The sequence below is a fragment of the Hippichthys cyanospilos genome, chromosome 14, assembly GCF_059441005.1.
Source record: "Hippichthys cyanospilos isolate Australia breed blue-spotted pipefish chromosome 14, RoL_Hcya_1.0, whole genome shotgun sequence".
NCBI lineage: Eukaryota > Metazoa > Chordata > Actinopteri > Syngnathiformes > Syngnathidae > Hippichthys > Hippichthys cyanospilos.
In genome coordinates, this window is record NC_142382.1 from 20,365,001 (window position 1) to 20,377,984 (window position 12,984).

At 40.7% G+C, this 12,984-nt stretch overlaps 1 protein-coding gene and 1 long non-coding RNA gene across 4 annotated transcripts in view; one reads left to right on the top strand and one right to left on the bottom strand.

Moving 5' to 3' along the window:
* dicer1 (dicer 1, ribonuclease type III) overlaps positions 1-10,971 on the top strand; it is a 146,899-nt gene extending 135,928 nt beyond the window's left edge. For all 3 annotated transcript variants that reach the window (XM_088433078.1, XM_088433077.1, XM_088433079.1), the window contains 4 exons: positions 1,250-1,518; positions 2,068-2,230; positions 8,847-8,922; positions 9,234-10,971. In XM_088433078.1, the coding sequence (XP_088289204.1) occupies positions 1,250-1,518; positions 2,068-2,230; positions 8,847-8,922; positions 9,234-9,399 (674 nt within the window). In that variant the 3' untranslated portion in view covers positions 9,400-10,971. The remainder of the gene's footprint in view (positions 1-1,249; positions 1,519-2,067; positions 2,231-8,846; positions 8,923-9,233) is intronic.
* LOC148413270 (uncharacterized) lies at positions 5,346-7,215 on the bottom strand. Its single transcript, XR_015867774.1, has 2 exons — positions 7,056-7,215; positions 5,346-6,214 (listed from the first exon to the last, which is right to left on the bottom strand). It is a non-coding gene; the product is annotated as an uncharacterized LOC148413270 (long non-coding RNA).
* Positions 10,972-12,984: the final 2,013 nt, after the last annotated feature.

Sequence of the window (12,984 nt, forward strand, 5' to 3'; positions counted from 1 at the left end):
GCGTGTGTTGTATTAACTAGGCACCTCACTTATGGCTTGTTTGAGCGTCGGTTCACTGTTGGTTTCAATTCGCAGAATTGCAACAATGGCGCTGTCCCAAAGCATGTCGGGAGGTCGCCGACTAACATGACATGCAGTTTTGTCAAGCAACCATCATATAGCGCTGTATTACCACCCGTAACAGGGTGCAGAGATCAACGTCTTGAGTTAATACGGCAACGCATATAGGCTATTGGTCTTACAGTGTTACAGTAACTCTTTCAGTCATGGTGCAAATCACGGAGATACTAAAACATCATCCTCTTATTTCTTCCTTTACCGCTGCTAGTAATTTTAGAAGCTATGTCTAACAGATAAAGTTTGCAAAGTCTTCAAAACATTCCGTTTTTCACTCATTTCCTCTACTTCCTTCCATCCTGTCCCATCAAGCTAGATAAAGGCGTTCGGCCAATAGCATATCGGCATTTCTGTGATTGACGTGTGACGCCGGCCAATAGCATCTCCGTGAGTGAGACCTTAGTTAGTGTGACCTTAATCGACCAATAGCATATTGGCGTCTCCTTGACTGACTGATAATTATTCGCACTTTTTTTTAAACAGTTGGAATGTATTGACAATTAATTAAAAAAAAACACACATTTAAACCAATGACAATTCTTTGTCCTGCAATCGGCACATTTAATTTCATGTCAGCTGTTTTTCCCTTTAGCTGTACAAACACTACACTTAAATGGTAATATATTTAGACACCGTGAGTGAGACAGTCAGTGTGAGGTTGTAAGACCAATAGCGTTCACGTTATCGCCACACGTATCTGTTAATGATTGTAGATGACGTAACTGCCGAATATGTTGACGCAGTTAGGCGAGAACATTTCTACATACTCAATGGCTGGTTTGTCGGAATGCTCGTAAGGCGAGAGGTTTGCTCGTAAGCGGAGGACAAAAATCTCCCTGATCCACGCTCGTAAGGCGAATTGTTCGCATATCAGGGTGCTCGTAAGCCGGGGGCTGACTGTATATATATATATATATATAAAACGTGTTTCCCACGTTCTGTCCGAAGTCAGATGGGATAGGCACCAGCGAGCCTGATAGATGGATGAATGGATTGATGGACGGACGAACGGATGGGAGACATACAAGTTGAAGACCTTAATGAAGGAATGAATGTTATGAATGAATGAAATCTGCATAGTAATTTATATTTCACCGATGTATACATTATACAGCTGTTCTGTACTCATCAGATTGCTACCAACGTTTGGAGTTCCTTGGTGATGCAATTCTTGATTACCTCATTACAAAGCACCTTTATGAAGACCCACGGCAGCACTCTCCTGGTGTACTGACTGATCTGCGCTCAGCACTTGTCAACAACACCATCTTTGCTTCTTTAGCTGTCAAGTATGACTACCACAAATACTTCAAGGCTATCTCCCCTGAACTTTTCCACGTTATTGATGACTTTGTGCAGTTTCAATTGGAAAAGAACGAGATGCAGGGCATGGACTCTGAGGTGAGTACTATAAGGGTAAGGGCTAGATCACAGGTGTCAAACTCAAGGCCCGGGGGCCAGATCCGGCCCGCCACATCATTTCACGCGGCCTGTGAAACGCCCATTCCAATTCAAGTTTCCAGTCAAAATATCACATTTGTAAGTCAATTTGAAATTGTTTGGGGGAAAAAGCAAGCGCTTTTTGCCCTCACCCTCTCTCTGATTTCAAAACTAGTTGGAAGTGTGACAAATACACCCAAAATGTATTTTATCACAGTCATCCCGGCCCTCTGACAGAAACTGTAACTGCAACATGGCCCTCGATAAGAATGAGTTTGACACCCCTGGTCTAGATTATAGATATAAAAGGTTTAAGAGGGGACCCTATTGAGCTTTTGTAATAAATCGAGTATAGCACATCCTCATAGTGTTGGAGAGAATACTTTTATGTAGTCTTGCTAACTGTGACCAAAATGTTGGTTATTACTCACTCTTTTCTTTGTAATGTTTCTTAGAAGTTTTTGTTTTTATTCATTTACACCCCCCCCCCCCCATACACCTTCATTTCAGCTACGACGCGCTGAAGAAGATGAGGAGAAAGAGGAGGATATTGAAGTGCCCAAGGCTATGGGCGATATTTTTGAGTCGCTTGCTGGAGCCATATACATGGACAGCGGAATGTCATTGGAGACAGTGTGGCAAGTGTATTATCCAATGATGAGGCCACTTATTGGTAAGGAAAAGTATTTTATTTATTTTTATTTTTTTACCTAATTTGTTTGGTAGTGAAAGAATTGAATGAATCCATTCAGTTTTGGAAATGTGAACTTCAGTTTACAAATTGTGCTTCTCATGAAGAAATCAAATTTTCAGCTTTCTCTGCTTCAGTGATTTGCTTCATCTGGCGAACAGTCAGTTTTCACTTAGTAAAGCTGTCATCTTGGTTGAATGTTTTTAAAAACAAAAAACATGCATGTCGGACCACACACAAAGTTCTCTAAAATCCCATACAACACTTAAATTCACAAGAAAATGTTTACTCCAGCACATGATTTATTTCACTGGCTCCACTGTACTTCCAATGAATGATGTAAATTTGTGCAGTTGGAGTCATATTTTTAATTTATTTATTTGGGTAACAGAATTTAAAACGTCACAATTATTTGAAAGAATCTACGTATAATTTTGTCTTGACTGAGCTTACATGAATATTTTTGGCTGAAACTTGTCAGCTAATCGAAGGAGCTCTTCATGGAAATGAATTCTACTTGTACTAATTGTTACCTCTGAATTTTCTCCATGGGATTGACCAAAAAATTGAGTGGTTTCACAAGGAAAGAAAGGGTGACTGGCCGTTGTACACTTGAATGGGCAACTTAAAAAAACATTGGTTGGTTCCATTAAATTAACAAAGCAATTGATTTAGTTTAGAAGAATCTGAATTTGTGTCGTCTTATAGTTTTTACATCTGTACAAGAATGAACCATTAGCGAGAGCAGAGGACACTTAACCAGCAAGATAAACAAAACTAGGGGTTGTTTTCAATATATGGCTCTAGATGTAAGCAATGATATAAAGGACACCACTAATACTTTTAATTTTTATCAGAGGGAGTAATGGGAATTTTTAGATAATTGAGAAATTTAGGGACATTGAATCTCTGAGAAAGACGAAAAAAAAAAACATGGATAGAGGATTTACTTAACAGCGTAATAGCAGACATACAGAGGCACAAGTCACCAAATCTTTCAGGACAGGATGAATGAGGATGTAATTTTCATACACTGCGTAATTCACAGGAAGTACTGTTAGATCCGTGTTACAGCTTGATAACATAGTGAAGCCATTTGTGAAACTCAACTTTTTTCGAGCGAGACTTGACACCTCACTACATCACGAGTTTATTCATTTTCTTGAAGAAACTAACACTGATCATACAGATCCGCTGGCTAAGTTTGGGAAAAGATATTGATATTGTTTCATATGTACTGTTAACACATGCAATTATCAATATTTATCATATCTTGTTGGTGACCCAGGCCGACTGTCAAATTTTTAAAGTCAATGTGGTAGCCGAGCCAAGAAGTTTGCGCACTGCTACTCTCTGGGTTAGCCAAACCTGTTGGTGGACAACAATAGTGAGAGATGCTGTCAAGCTGAAGAAGTCCTATCTGTTGGTTCATGGGATTCCAGAGGCAGCTGACAGGTTGCCCAACCAATCTACATGAGTTTTGTAGACTATAACGGCCCTTGTCCATGTCTCTCAGGGAGTTCATTGGCGGGTGCTTCGGGAGTACGAGGTACCGAACCCCTTGATACAGGCTGTTTGGACCCTTTACCACCGATGTCAGGGTTTGGGCCACATTGCCGGCAATAAGTCGAAGCCGTTTCCACTGAAGGTTGGACTCCACCAAGGCTGCTTTGTCACTGATTCTTTCATTACTTTTATGGACAGAATTTCTAGGCATAGCCGAAGCATTTAGGGGGTCCGGTTTGGGAGTCTCAGCATTTCATCTATGTTATTTCCGGATTATATGGTGCTGTTGGCTTCTTCAGGCCATGCTATCCAATACACACTGAAATGGTTTATAGCCAAGGCTGAAGCAGTCACCACTTCCAAATCTGACACCATGGTTGGAAGGAAGTAGGACTACTCCCTCTTGGGGATGAGGTCCTGCCTCTAGTGGGGGAGTTTGAGTAACTGAGGGTCTTTTTCATTTGTGAGGACATGATGAAGCAGGAAATCAACAGATGGATCATTGTAATGTCTGCTGTGATGCAGACTCCGTCTCAGTCTGTTGTGGTAAAGAAGGAGCTGAACCTAAAGGCGAATCTCTCGATTAACTGGTTGATCAATGTTCCTACCCTCACCTATGGTCGCTAGCTTTGGTACGTGACCAAAAGTATGAGATTCCGGATACAAGCAGCCTAAACGAGTTTCCTCAGGATGTCCGGGCTTTCCCTTAAAGATGGTGTGAGAAGTTTCATCATCTGGGAGGGACTCGGGAGTATAGCCATTGCTTCTCCATGTTGAGAGGAGCCATCTGAGCTAGCTCAGGCATTTGGTTATCATTTCTTCTGGACGCCTTCAGGTGTTCCTGACATGTCCGTCCGGGAGGAGATCCCGTGAACGACCCACGACATGCTGGATAGATTATGTCCCTTGGATGACCTAAGAATGCCAGAGGATTCCCCCTAGAGGAGCTGGACGAAATAGCTGGGGAGAGGGAGGTTTGGTCTTCTCCTCTAAAGTTGCTCCCCCTGTGACCCAACCTCGGGTGAGTCGTAGATAAAAATTTTAAATTAAAATATTTTCAAAACCAAAGCAGGTACCAACCTAAAACCAGAAGAGGCACCTACCTTTGGCATATATGAGTCTCCATAAGCAGCGGCATCAACAAATTCAAAGTTGTTTCCTAATAATATTCCCATTAATTATTTTCTTATATAAGTAGAAGAAAAAGCAACAAAAAAAAAAAAAAAAAAAGACGGCTCGGTGGCGCAGTGAATAGAATGTCCGCCTCACGGTTCAAAGGTCCCAGTTCAAATCCACCTGGCTCCATCCTTCCTGTTTGGAATTTGCATGTTCTCTCCAGGCACTTCCTCTCACACGCCAAAAACATGCATGGCAGGTGAATTGGACATACTAAATTGTTCTTGGGTGTGATTGGGTGTGTGAATGGTTGTTCATCTCTGTGTGCCCTGCGATTGACTGGCAACCAGTTCAGGGTGTCCCCCGTCTACTGCCCGAAGCCAGCTGAGATAGGCACCAGCAAGCCCGTGACCCCTGTGGGGATAAGCGGCTCTAGAAAATGAATGGATGGAAGTATAACAAAAATTCAATTGGATACAAAAATTCTCTGATTTTACTTTAGATGCACAAAAATCAGCAAATACAGAGACAATCACCTGTATTTTCAGGATCAGTAGCAACATATTTTTAGAAGTACCTAATTTTCTATTTTATTTATTTCGTGCTATTTTGACCTCAGTTTTTCAAGTTTCACACCAGAAACTTTATACATGAGGAAAGCATACAGTCACAACTTGTTTAGGTTGAATTTCAGTGTCACGATTGCCACAGCACATCTTGCTGGCTATCTGGCCCTCGTCCTTCAAGAAGCACTTTAGCCTTTTGGCCTATGAATTGTGGGCCCCGGCCAGCCTCCTGGACTTGTACAATTTCCTGTTCCTCGTCATCTGCTTCCTGCCCTTCTTGACCCTGCTCCTATTCCAGCCGGTAGACTGCTCTCAGGCCTTGTTCTTCCTCACTTCTGAGGTCATGTCCTTGGAGAAGTTAGCACCAAATAGTCTGAATAGCGACCTGCTGATGTGCGGCAAGATGGTGTTGGCGTACTTGTGCCACTGCTGGCACCTGTCTCCTGCAAGCACCTGTACCCCTGCATGGTTAGGTCTGAGTCCGCCAGGGACTTCAGCAGGTGCTGAACCCATCCCTGTGGCGCATAGCAAGGGAGAGGAACCTCACCCTTCACTTCCACATGTCCTCTTTTCACATTAGGGACTGCACGGCCCATCTCCAGCTCTCCCCTGCTTACCAACTAGACCAGGGCGTCGAACATCACAGAGAGTGGGTTGCCACTCTCGAGCTCCACAACAAACTCTTTCAGGAATTGCATGTAATGTGCAGAGCAGAGGCGGGCGTCAGCAGCCTGTCGATCTTTCTGCCCCATTTCTTCTTCTTCTTGCCGACCCAAACCTGGAACATATTATAAAATAAATAGTTTGCCACCTCTTGTTGTCGCAGTGAAAACTGCTCGACACTGTCTCTGGTTTTTAGCCACTTTTCTGGCAAGTTATAAAAATAAAAACACTCAAGATGTTGTCAAATAACTATTTCATCTACTCCCCAGTGTCAGAGTTGTGTGGCAAAATGTGTTCATTTGTACCAACAAGTCATTCACATTAAAAAAAAAATCAGTCACTTTCTATCTAAACTTCAATATTTTAAGGTTCAGTGTTGGGGAAGATTTGGGTTGCTGGCTCTTTTAAGGTATCTACCGGGTACAGGACGGTGTATCGGTAAGGATACAGGAAGAAAAGTTCGTTCAAAGGATCTTTACTCAAACAGGTGGAATGATGAAATGATGATAATGGAGATAAACATGCAGAAGTGAGGATTTATCGGCAGATGCAGAGTCTGAAATATCAAATAACAAAGATAAGTATAGACTATAATAGGTAAATTATACATATCAGTAATTGGAATAATATTGAAGCCTTGATATGCAACTGAATGATCACTTTAATGATCACTTTAACTTAAATACAACCTAAATAATGGCACTTAAATGACATCTTAAATAGATACATATCACACTGCCACAATCAGTATTAACGTTCTAATTAGACCACCATTGAAAACCCCCTAAATATTTATGTGGTCTATAGAGACCTCTAGCGGCCAACAACAATGGCACACATTCCAACAGTAGTATAGGTCTAATATCGCGATTCTTTACGAACATAAAAAAAGGACGCGAAACAGACATACAACCAACGGCTTCAAACAAATACAATAGATAACATAGAAAACTTACTTTTTTGTCATGAACTCTGCACTTAAATGCGCAGTTTCAACGACTGTACGAGCGCTCGACCGCACAGTGAACAGGACATCACTGACTTCCGCACACGCAAGCATGCAGTCATGTGACCCGGAAGGTACGGCAATCAAACGGTCCACGTAACTGTGCAAACAACAAAACCACACTTGAGAATCTAGCAGACACAAATATTTGGGGCCTTTTATACATTCGGGATTGGTTCAGAAAAGGGTTAAGAATGAAGCCTTTCAACCGGTACCTCGGTACCTTTTTTTTTTTAACCTGGTAGACACTGAAATAGACACTTCAAAGATTAAAAAAAAAAAATTGTGGCTTAAAAAAAATAAAACATTGGTGGTGTGTATGGACCTGTTTCGAGACCAAAGTTCTTCAATTCTGACGATCTCTGATCCTATACTGTGTCGTTTGGACATTAGTCAGTCTTTGCTTCGCCTGGTGTTTGAAAACAATTTGAAAATGCACAACTCCACCCCACCACCACCACTGCACCAAACAAATACTCACCAGTTGTATGTGTTCTGGAACCAACATTCTAGAATGTGAAATTATTCTATTCAGAAGCCCTGTAAAGTGTTGTAGTTATGGTGGCTTTCGTTGTGCTCTCTGGAGGTCGTGGCACCATGACTTATTTGAAATGTATTTGTTGTTTTTTGAAACACTGTAAATTCAGTACCTGGGAGTTCTTTTCCTCCCAACTGTGAAAATTTAGGCTTCCTGCTAAAGCTGGTGCTCAATATGGCCGAACATGTTTTTTCAACACACCCAGGCTGCTGTCTCGGTGTATTACAGCTTAACTGAAGGTTCCTGGCTCTTCATGGTCATCCATGATCAGGTACATTGTTTAGTGCACAGGTGTCGAACTCCAGTCCTCGAGGGCCGGTATCCTACATGTTTTCAAATCTTTTCCCTCAAAAACACCTGATTCAAATGATTGGGATCATTTTGCAGAGCCTGCTAATGAGCTAATCATTTGAATCAGGTGTGTTGGGGAAAGAAAACTGGAAAACATGCAGGATGCCGGCCCTCGAGGACTGGAGTTCGACACCCATGGTAGTGGCTGTACGCCAAGGTGACTCCTGAACTGGACCAAAGATTACAAAGTTGTTTAATTGTGATTACACATGCACAAGTATAAGGCAACTAAGTTTCACTCAGCGCACTCAAATGTTATAGAAACATACAAAGACGATGACCAACAGAGGGAAACAGGACAGATAGGCTTGTTGGTACTCTTGGTATTAGATGAAGAAAGAAAAACACAAGGGATAGGGTAGGGGGGAAAACAACACCCGGGCCATGTCCCAACAGGCAAAAAGTCACCCCTCTACCAGCTCTCCTCGTCGGGATTTATCTGTTAATTCAGTAGAGACCCCAGCTAAAATCATGACATCACAGGATTAAGCAGGCAAAGACAAGCGTGGAAGAGCAGCAGAATGAAATGCGTTCACCCCAATTGAGAGCCAAGCGAGGAAAAAAATGCTTTGGTTCACAGTTACACAAAGAATTGTTTGTGAACTGAGGTTCCAATGTAATAATGATAATTGAACCAATAAAATCCAAGATATTTAAGTCACTTGTCTGAAGTTGTATATAAAACATATTTTCTATTATTTTAACTATGCCTGCAGAGAAATTTTCTGCCAAAATTTTCTGAGGTTCCAATGTAATTATGATAACTGAACCAATAAAATCCAAGATATTTAAGTCACTTGTCTGATGTTGTATATGAAACATATTTTTTATTATTATTATCTATGCCTGCAGAGAAATTTTCTGCCAACGTGCCCCGTTCCCCTGTTAGAGAGTTGCTTGAAATGGAGCCAGAAACTGCCAAGTTCAGGTAAGATAACACTTCTTTACAGCTATTGTTATACCGGTGGTACTTAAGCAGGGGTTTATTATAGGTAAAGTAGATATGGGTGTACACAATGTCACTTCAGGGAGTACATGAGATATTGAGGAGGTTTCCACTGCTATGACCACATAAAATTCAATGCTTTAGTTCTGACATAGACAGAAGTTAAGACATAGACAAGTTAAGAGCAACTTAAAAAAAATGGATTGAGGCTTTTCTGTCAAGTGCTGACATGTTTCAATTTGAAAACATATTTGCATGTAAGTTTTTAATGGTGAAATGTCCTCTGTATGTAGTCCCGCAGAGAGAACTTATGATGGAAAAGTTCGGGTGACTGTGGAAGTCGTGGGAAAGGGCAAGTTCAAAGGAGTTGGACGCAGCTACCGTATTGCCAAGTCAGCAGCAGCCCGACGGGCTCTGCGTAGCCTCAAAGCCAACCAACCTCAGGTCCAAAACAACTGAGCTTCTCTCAGCATGAAGCACCTGTGGTGTTGATGCTTCTGGAGAAATCGCAGTATTTACTTTCAAACACAACAAAATGCTGGGAATGCCCTCAAAGTGACAAACACCTGAGGCAGCCAGGGAACACTGTGTGGAGTTGCAACAGAAGAGGCAAACTTTTTTTTTTTCCAACAGAGCTTACTTCTGAACTTTTTTGTTTAATTTGCGCAAACACAATCTTTTTTTCTCTCTCTGTTTCTGTGTATTTATGGGTGATTTATTATTGACATGAAGCAAAGTGTTCAAAAGGTCACGTTGCATTATCTATTGTTACTTTTCCCTTTACCTCATCTGTAATTAAGATGATGCGTATATGCCTGTTATGGTGTCACTTTGTACATAGTTCAATAAAAGTGTAAATCAATGTACATAACAAGCAGAAAAAAGAAAAGCCTCGACTCCTCAGCCTGTGCACTAATGCCAGTAAATTTTATGCGCTAGCAACAGATGTAGCTACCAGATTCCACTGGATAAAGCACACACAAATTAGATGTGTTGCTGTTGGAGAACTGTCTTAAAATTGTATTTGTAATAATTTGTTCACTTAGTAACTTAGTGTCTGTGTAATGGTAATTGTGTGGTCACATTGACACCACCAACATTATATATGGATAGCAAAGTATTTGTTAAAATGTCAAATTATGTTATTGGACTCAGAGGCAAACGCTCCTCCATATATTCTGCAAAATAGGTTAGGTTAGGTTAGGTTAAATGAAAACTTGCTCAGTAATAGTAATTTAACCTACTTTTGAAGATCATCTGGGTTGCATGTTTCTATCTAGAACTGTATGAAAAGGATTTCTTCTGTGTTTTGGATATTTTGTAAATGACAGTGAGATTAATTGTTGTATTACTTTGGTTAATAGATTTAAATACATTTTTGTACTCAGACTAACTAATTCTTTCTTGTGATATAATGGCTTTCAACAAATTTGAAGTCAGTATACTGCAACCTTTTTACACTCATTGAAAACTCACATTTGAAGTCACGTTTTTGTGAAAAGAAAAAGGTCAATTACAACATATTTACTAATTCTGTTTAATACATTGAAGCAGTTTTGACGATGAGGTTTCAGGTAATTATTGAAAAAAAATATCAATCTTTTTTCTCGGATGCATATTATTGTTATTTCTCTTGTGTCATCGTTGTTGATTTCTGTATCAGTATGCTCATTTTGGCCTCAGTACCTCAGTTAAATGTGTTTCCTCAGCCTTTTTTTTTGACGTTTTTGTTTGTTGCTATTTTTGTGTGAAGCTTGACTTATTCATATTTTTTTTTGCACTATAACTGTAATACCTCTTCATTTGATTCATTTTGTTTTATGGGATTCTGTTTTATTTAGACATGCGTTCTGTCAGTTACCAAACTGTCGAGGAGCACTAATTATTCAGTTTTCTTTTCCACAGTTTATTTTGATACTAGAAAGTTGGGGAGGAGCTAAATGATTTTCATAAGTGTGCATTTTTTTGTATCACTTTTTCCGATTCAAAAAAAAAAAAGAATCAAATAAATATGTAAGCTTATGGGAGTAACCAGATTGCGCACATCATCATGGGGGACAGACTGGAAATGTACCAATTTGCTGGGACTGCACGATTATGTCCAAAATAATCAAAATTATTTTGATCAATATTGAAATCACAATTATTAATCATTTTCATTTATTGCCCTTTTTATATAAACAAGGCTTAAAGGCTTGATACTTACAAATAATAATATCCATCATCCATCCATTGGAGAGTCGCTTATCCTGACCGGGGTTGTGGTCTCGCTGGCGCCTATCTGAGCTGGCTTCAGGCAGTAGGTGTGGGACACCCTGAACTGGTTGCCAGCCAGTCGCAGGGCACATGGAGACAAACAACCATTCACACACACAATCACACCTAAAAACAATTTAGTATGTCCAATTCACCTGCCATGCATGTTTTTAGAGTGTGGGAGGAAGCCAGAGAGACCCCACGCGGACTCGGGGAGAACATGCATAAAACATGCATAAAACAAATTCATCCAAGACATAGCAAAAACTTGGCACAACAGGCAACACAGCTAACTTACTTGCTTGAGTGCAAACTAATGAAATAAATGATGCCTACTTACAACCAAGCACATGATTTACTTTTAAGCAAGTTTTAATCAATTAGCAGTCAACAAGTCAACATGTCATTTTCGGTCATTTCAATCCAAATAATACTCAAATTTTTTGCCAATCGGATTTTCCAAAATGGGTCTCAATTGACAGCTAGCGCTGTATATATTACAAAACAGTTGAGAAACTGAACGCCATTTCACACTGGTAAAGAATATTTTAGGGTGAGAAAAGCAGAGGCTTTTGTCATGCAAACGTGGGAAAACTTGCCATCTAACAGCTTTTAAGGTGGAATTGAAAGTTGAAATCTCTGCATTGCGCTGTGAAGCCTACTTCATCGTCGTCACCTCGTCCCACTCTCCCAGTTGAGGCTGCTGCTAAACTCCCCAGCACGCGTTTTGCTGCACTTTATACTCAGTGTTGCTTTCACCCCACAGTCAGCCGCTGGAATATTTGCTCGCTTGCTACGGTATTTTTTTTTAGTTTAATAAGTCCTTAACCTTGCTTTTGCCCCCTTGTGGTAAGATGACAAAGTGCTTGATTTGACATGTGCCGGCTTTTTAAATGTTAATATCGCTAAGGATCAGCCTAACTTTTCGTGGCAGCCAATATCGTGATTGCGATTAAAATTCGATTAATTGTGTAGCCCTACAATTTGCCTGTTCTTATTGATGAGACAATTTCCAACATGGGTTCTAAAGCTGCCTGTGACCTTATTGAGATTCAACACAAATATCTATTTAACGCGTGTCCCTCAGTTGAACTTGTTTTGTTTATATTGTCTAATACAGTGTGTACTTTGGTCAGTACATTTGTTCAGCATTGTGTGGATGAGTGTCAACATAACATTAAGGCCTTGTCTACACCTTGACAGGGTTTTTGCAAACGGGTAGAAATCTCTCCTGTTTTGCCCTATTTGCTATACTTGGCAGGCCTTTTTTTTTTTTTTTTCATCAAGGCCGAATGTTTCAAAACCTCCGGCCAAAGTGGAGATTTGCCCAAGTCTCCAGTTTCGTGGTTGCGTGTGACCAGTTTCGACGGGGATTTTCGTCACCGTGCTACTCTTTTTCCTGCCAAAGACACGTATACCGGTGATGTCAGAGACGGAAGTTCTTACTGATTGGACACGTCAGACGCAGACGTTCTTTCTGATTGAACAGAATTTGCAATATTACTGGCGCCTAGTGACTTGGCATGCTTGTACACGAATTTGACACCACAGTATACGGTTTCATATAGACGCGACTTTTTTTTTCAGTCTGCTTGCTTCTTTTAGTCCAATTTTCTCTATTGATTTTCAACCATGGACAGAACAAGCAGATGCCAGCGAGTAGGCTCAACTACAGTACAACACATGTTCCGCACTGTTTATCCCACCCCCACTCTTAAACTCACCCATCTTGGGCCCCAACAATACGACGCCTGGTCGTTGCACACCTATAATCCCACCACATGCATT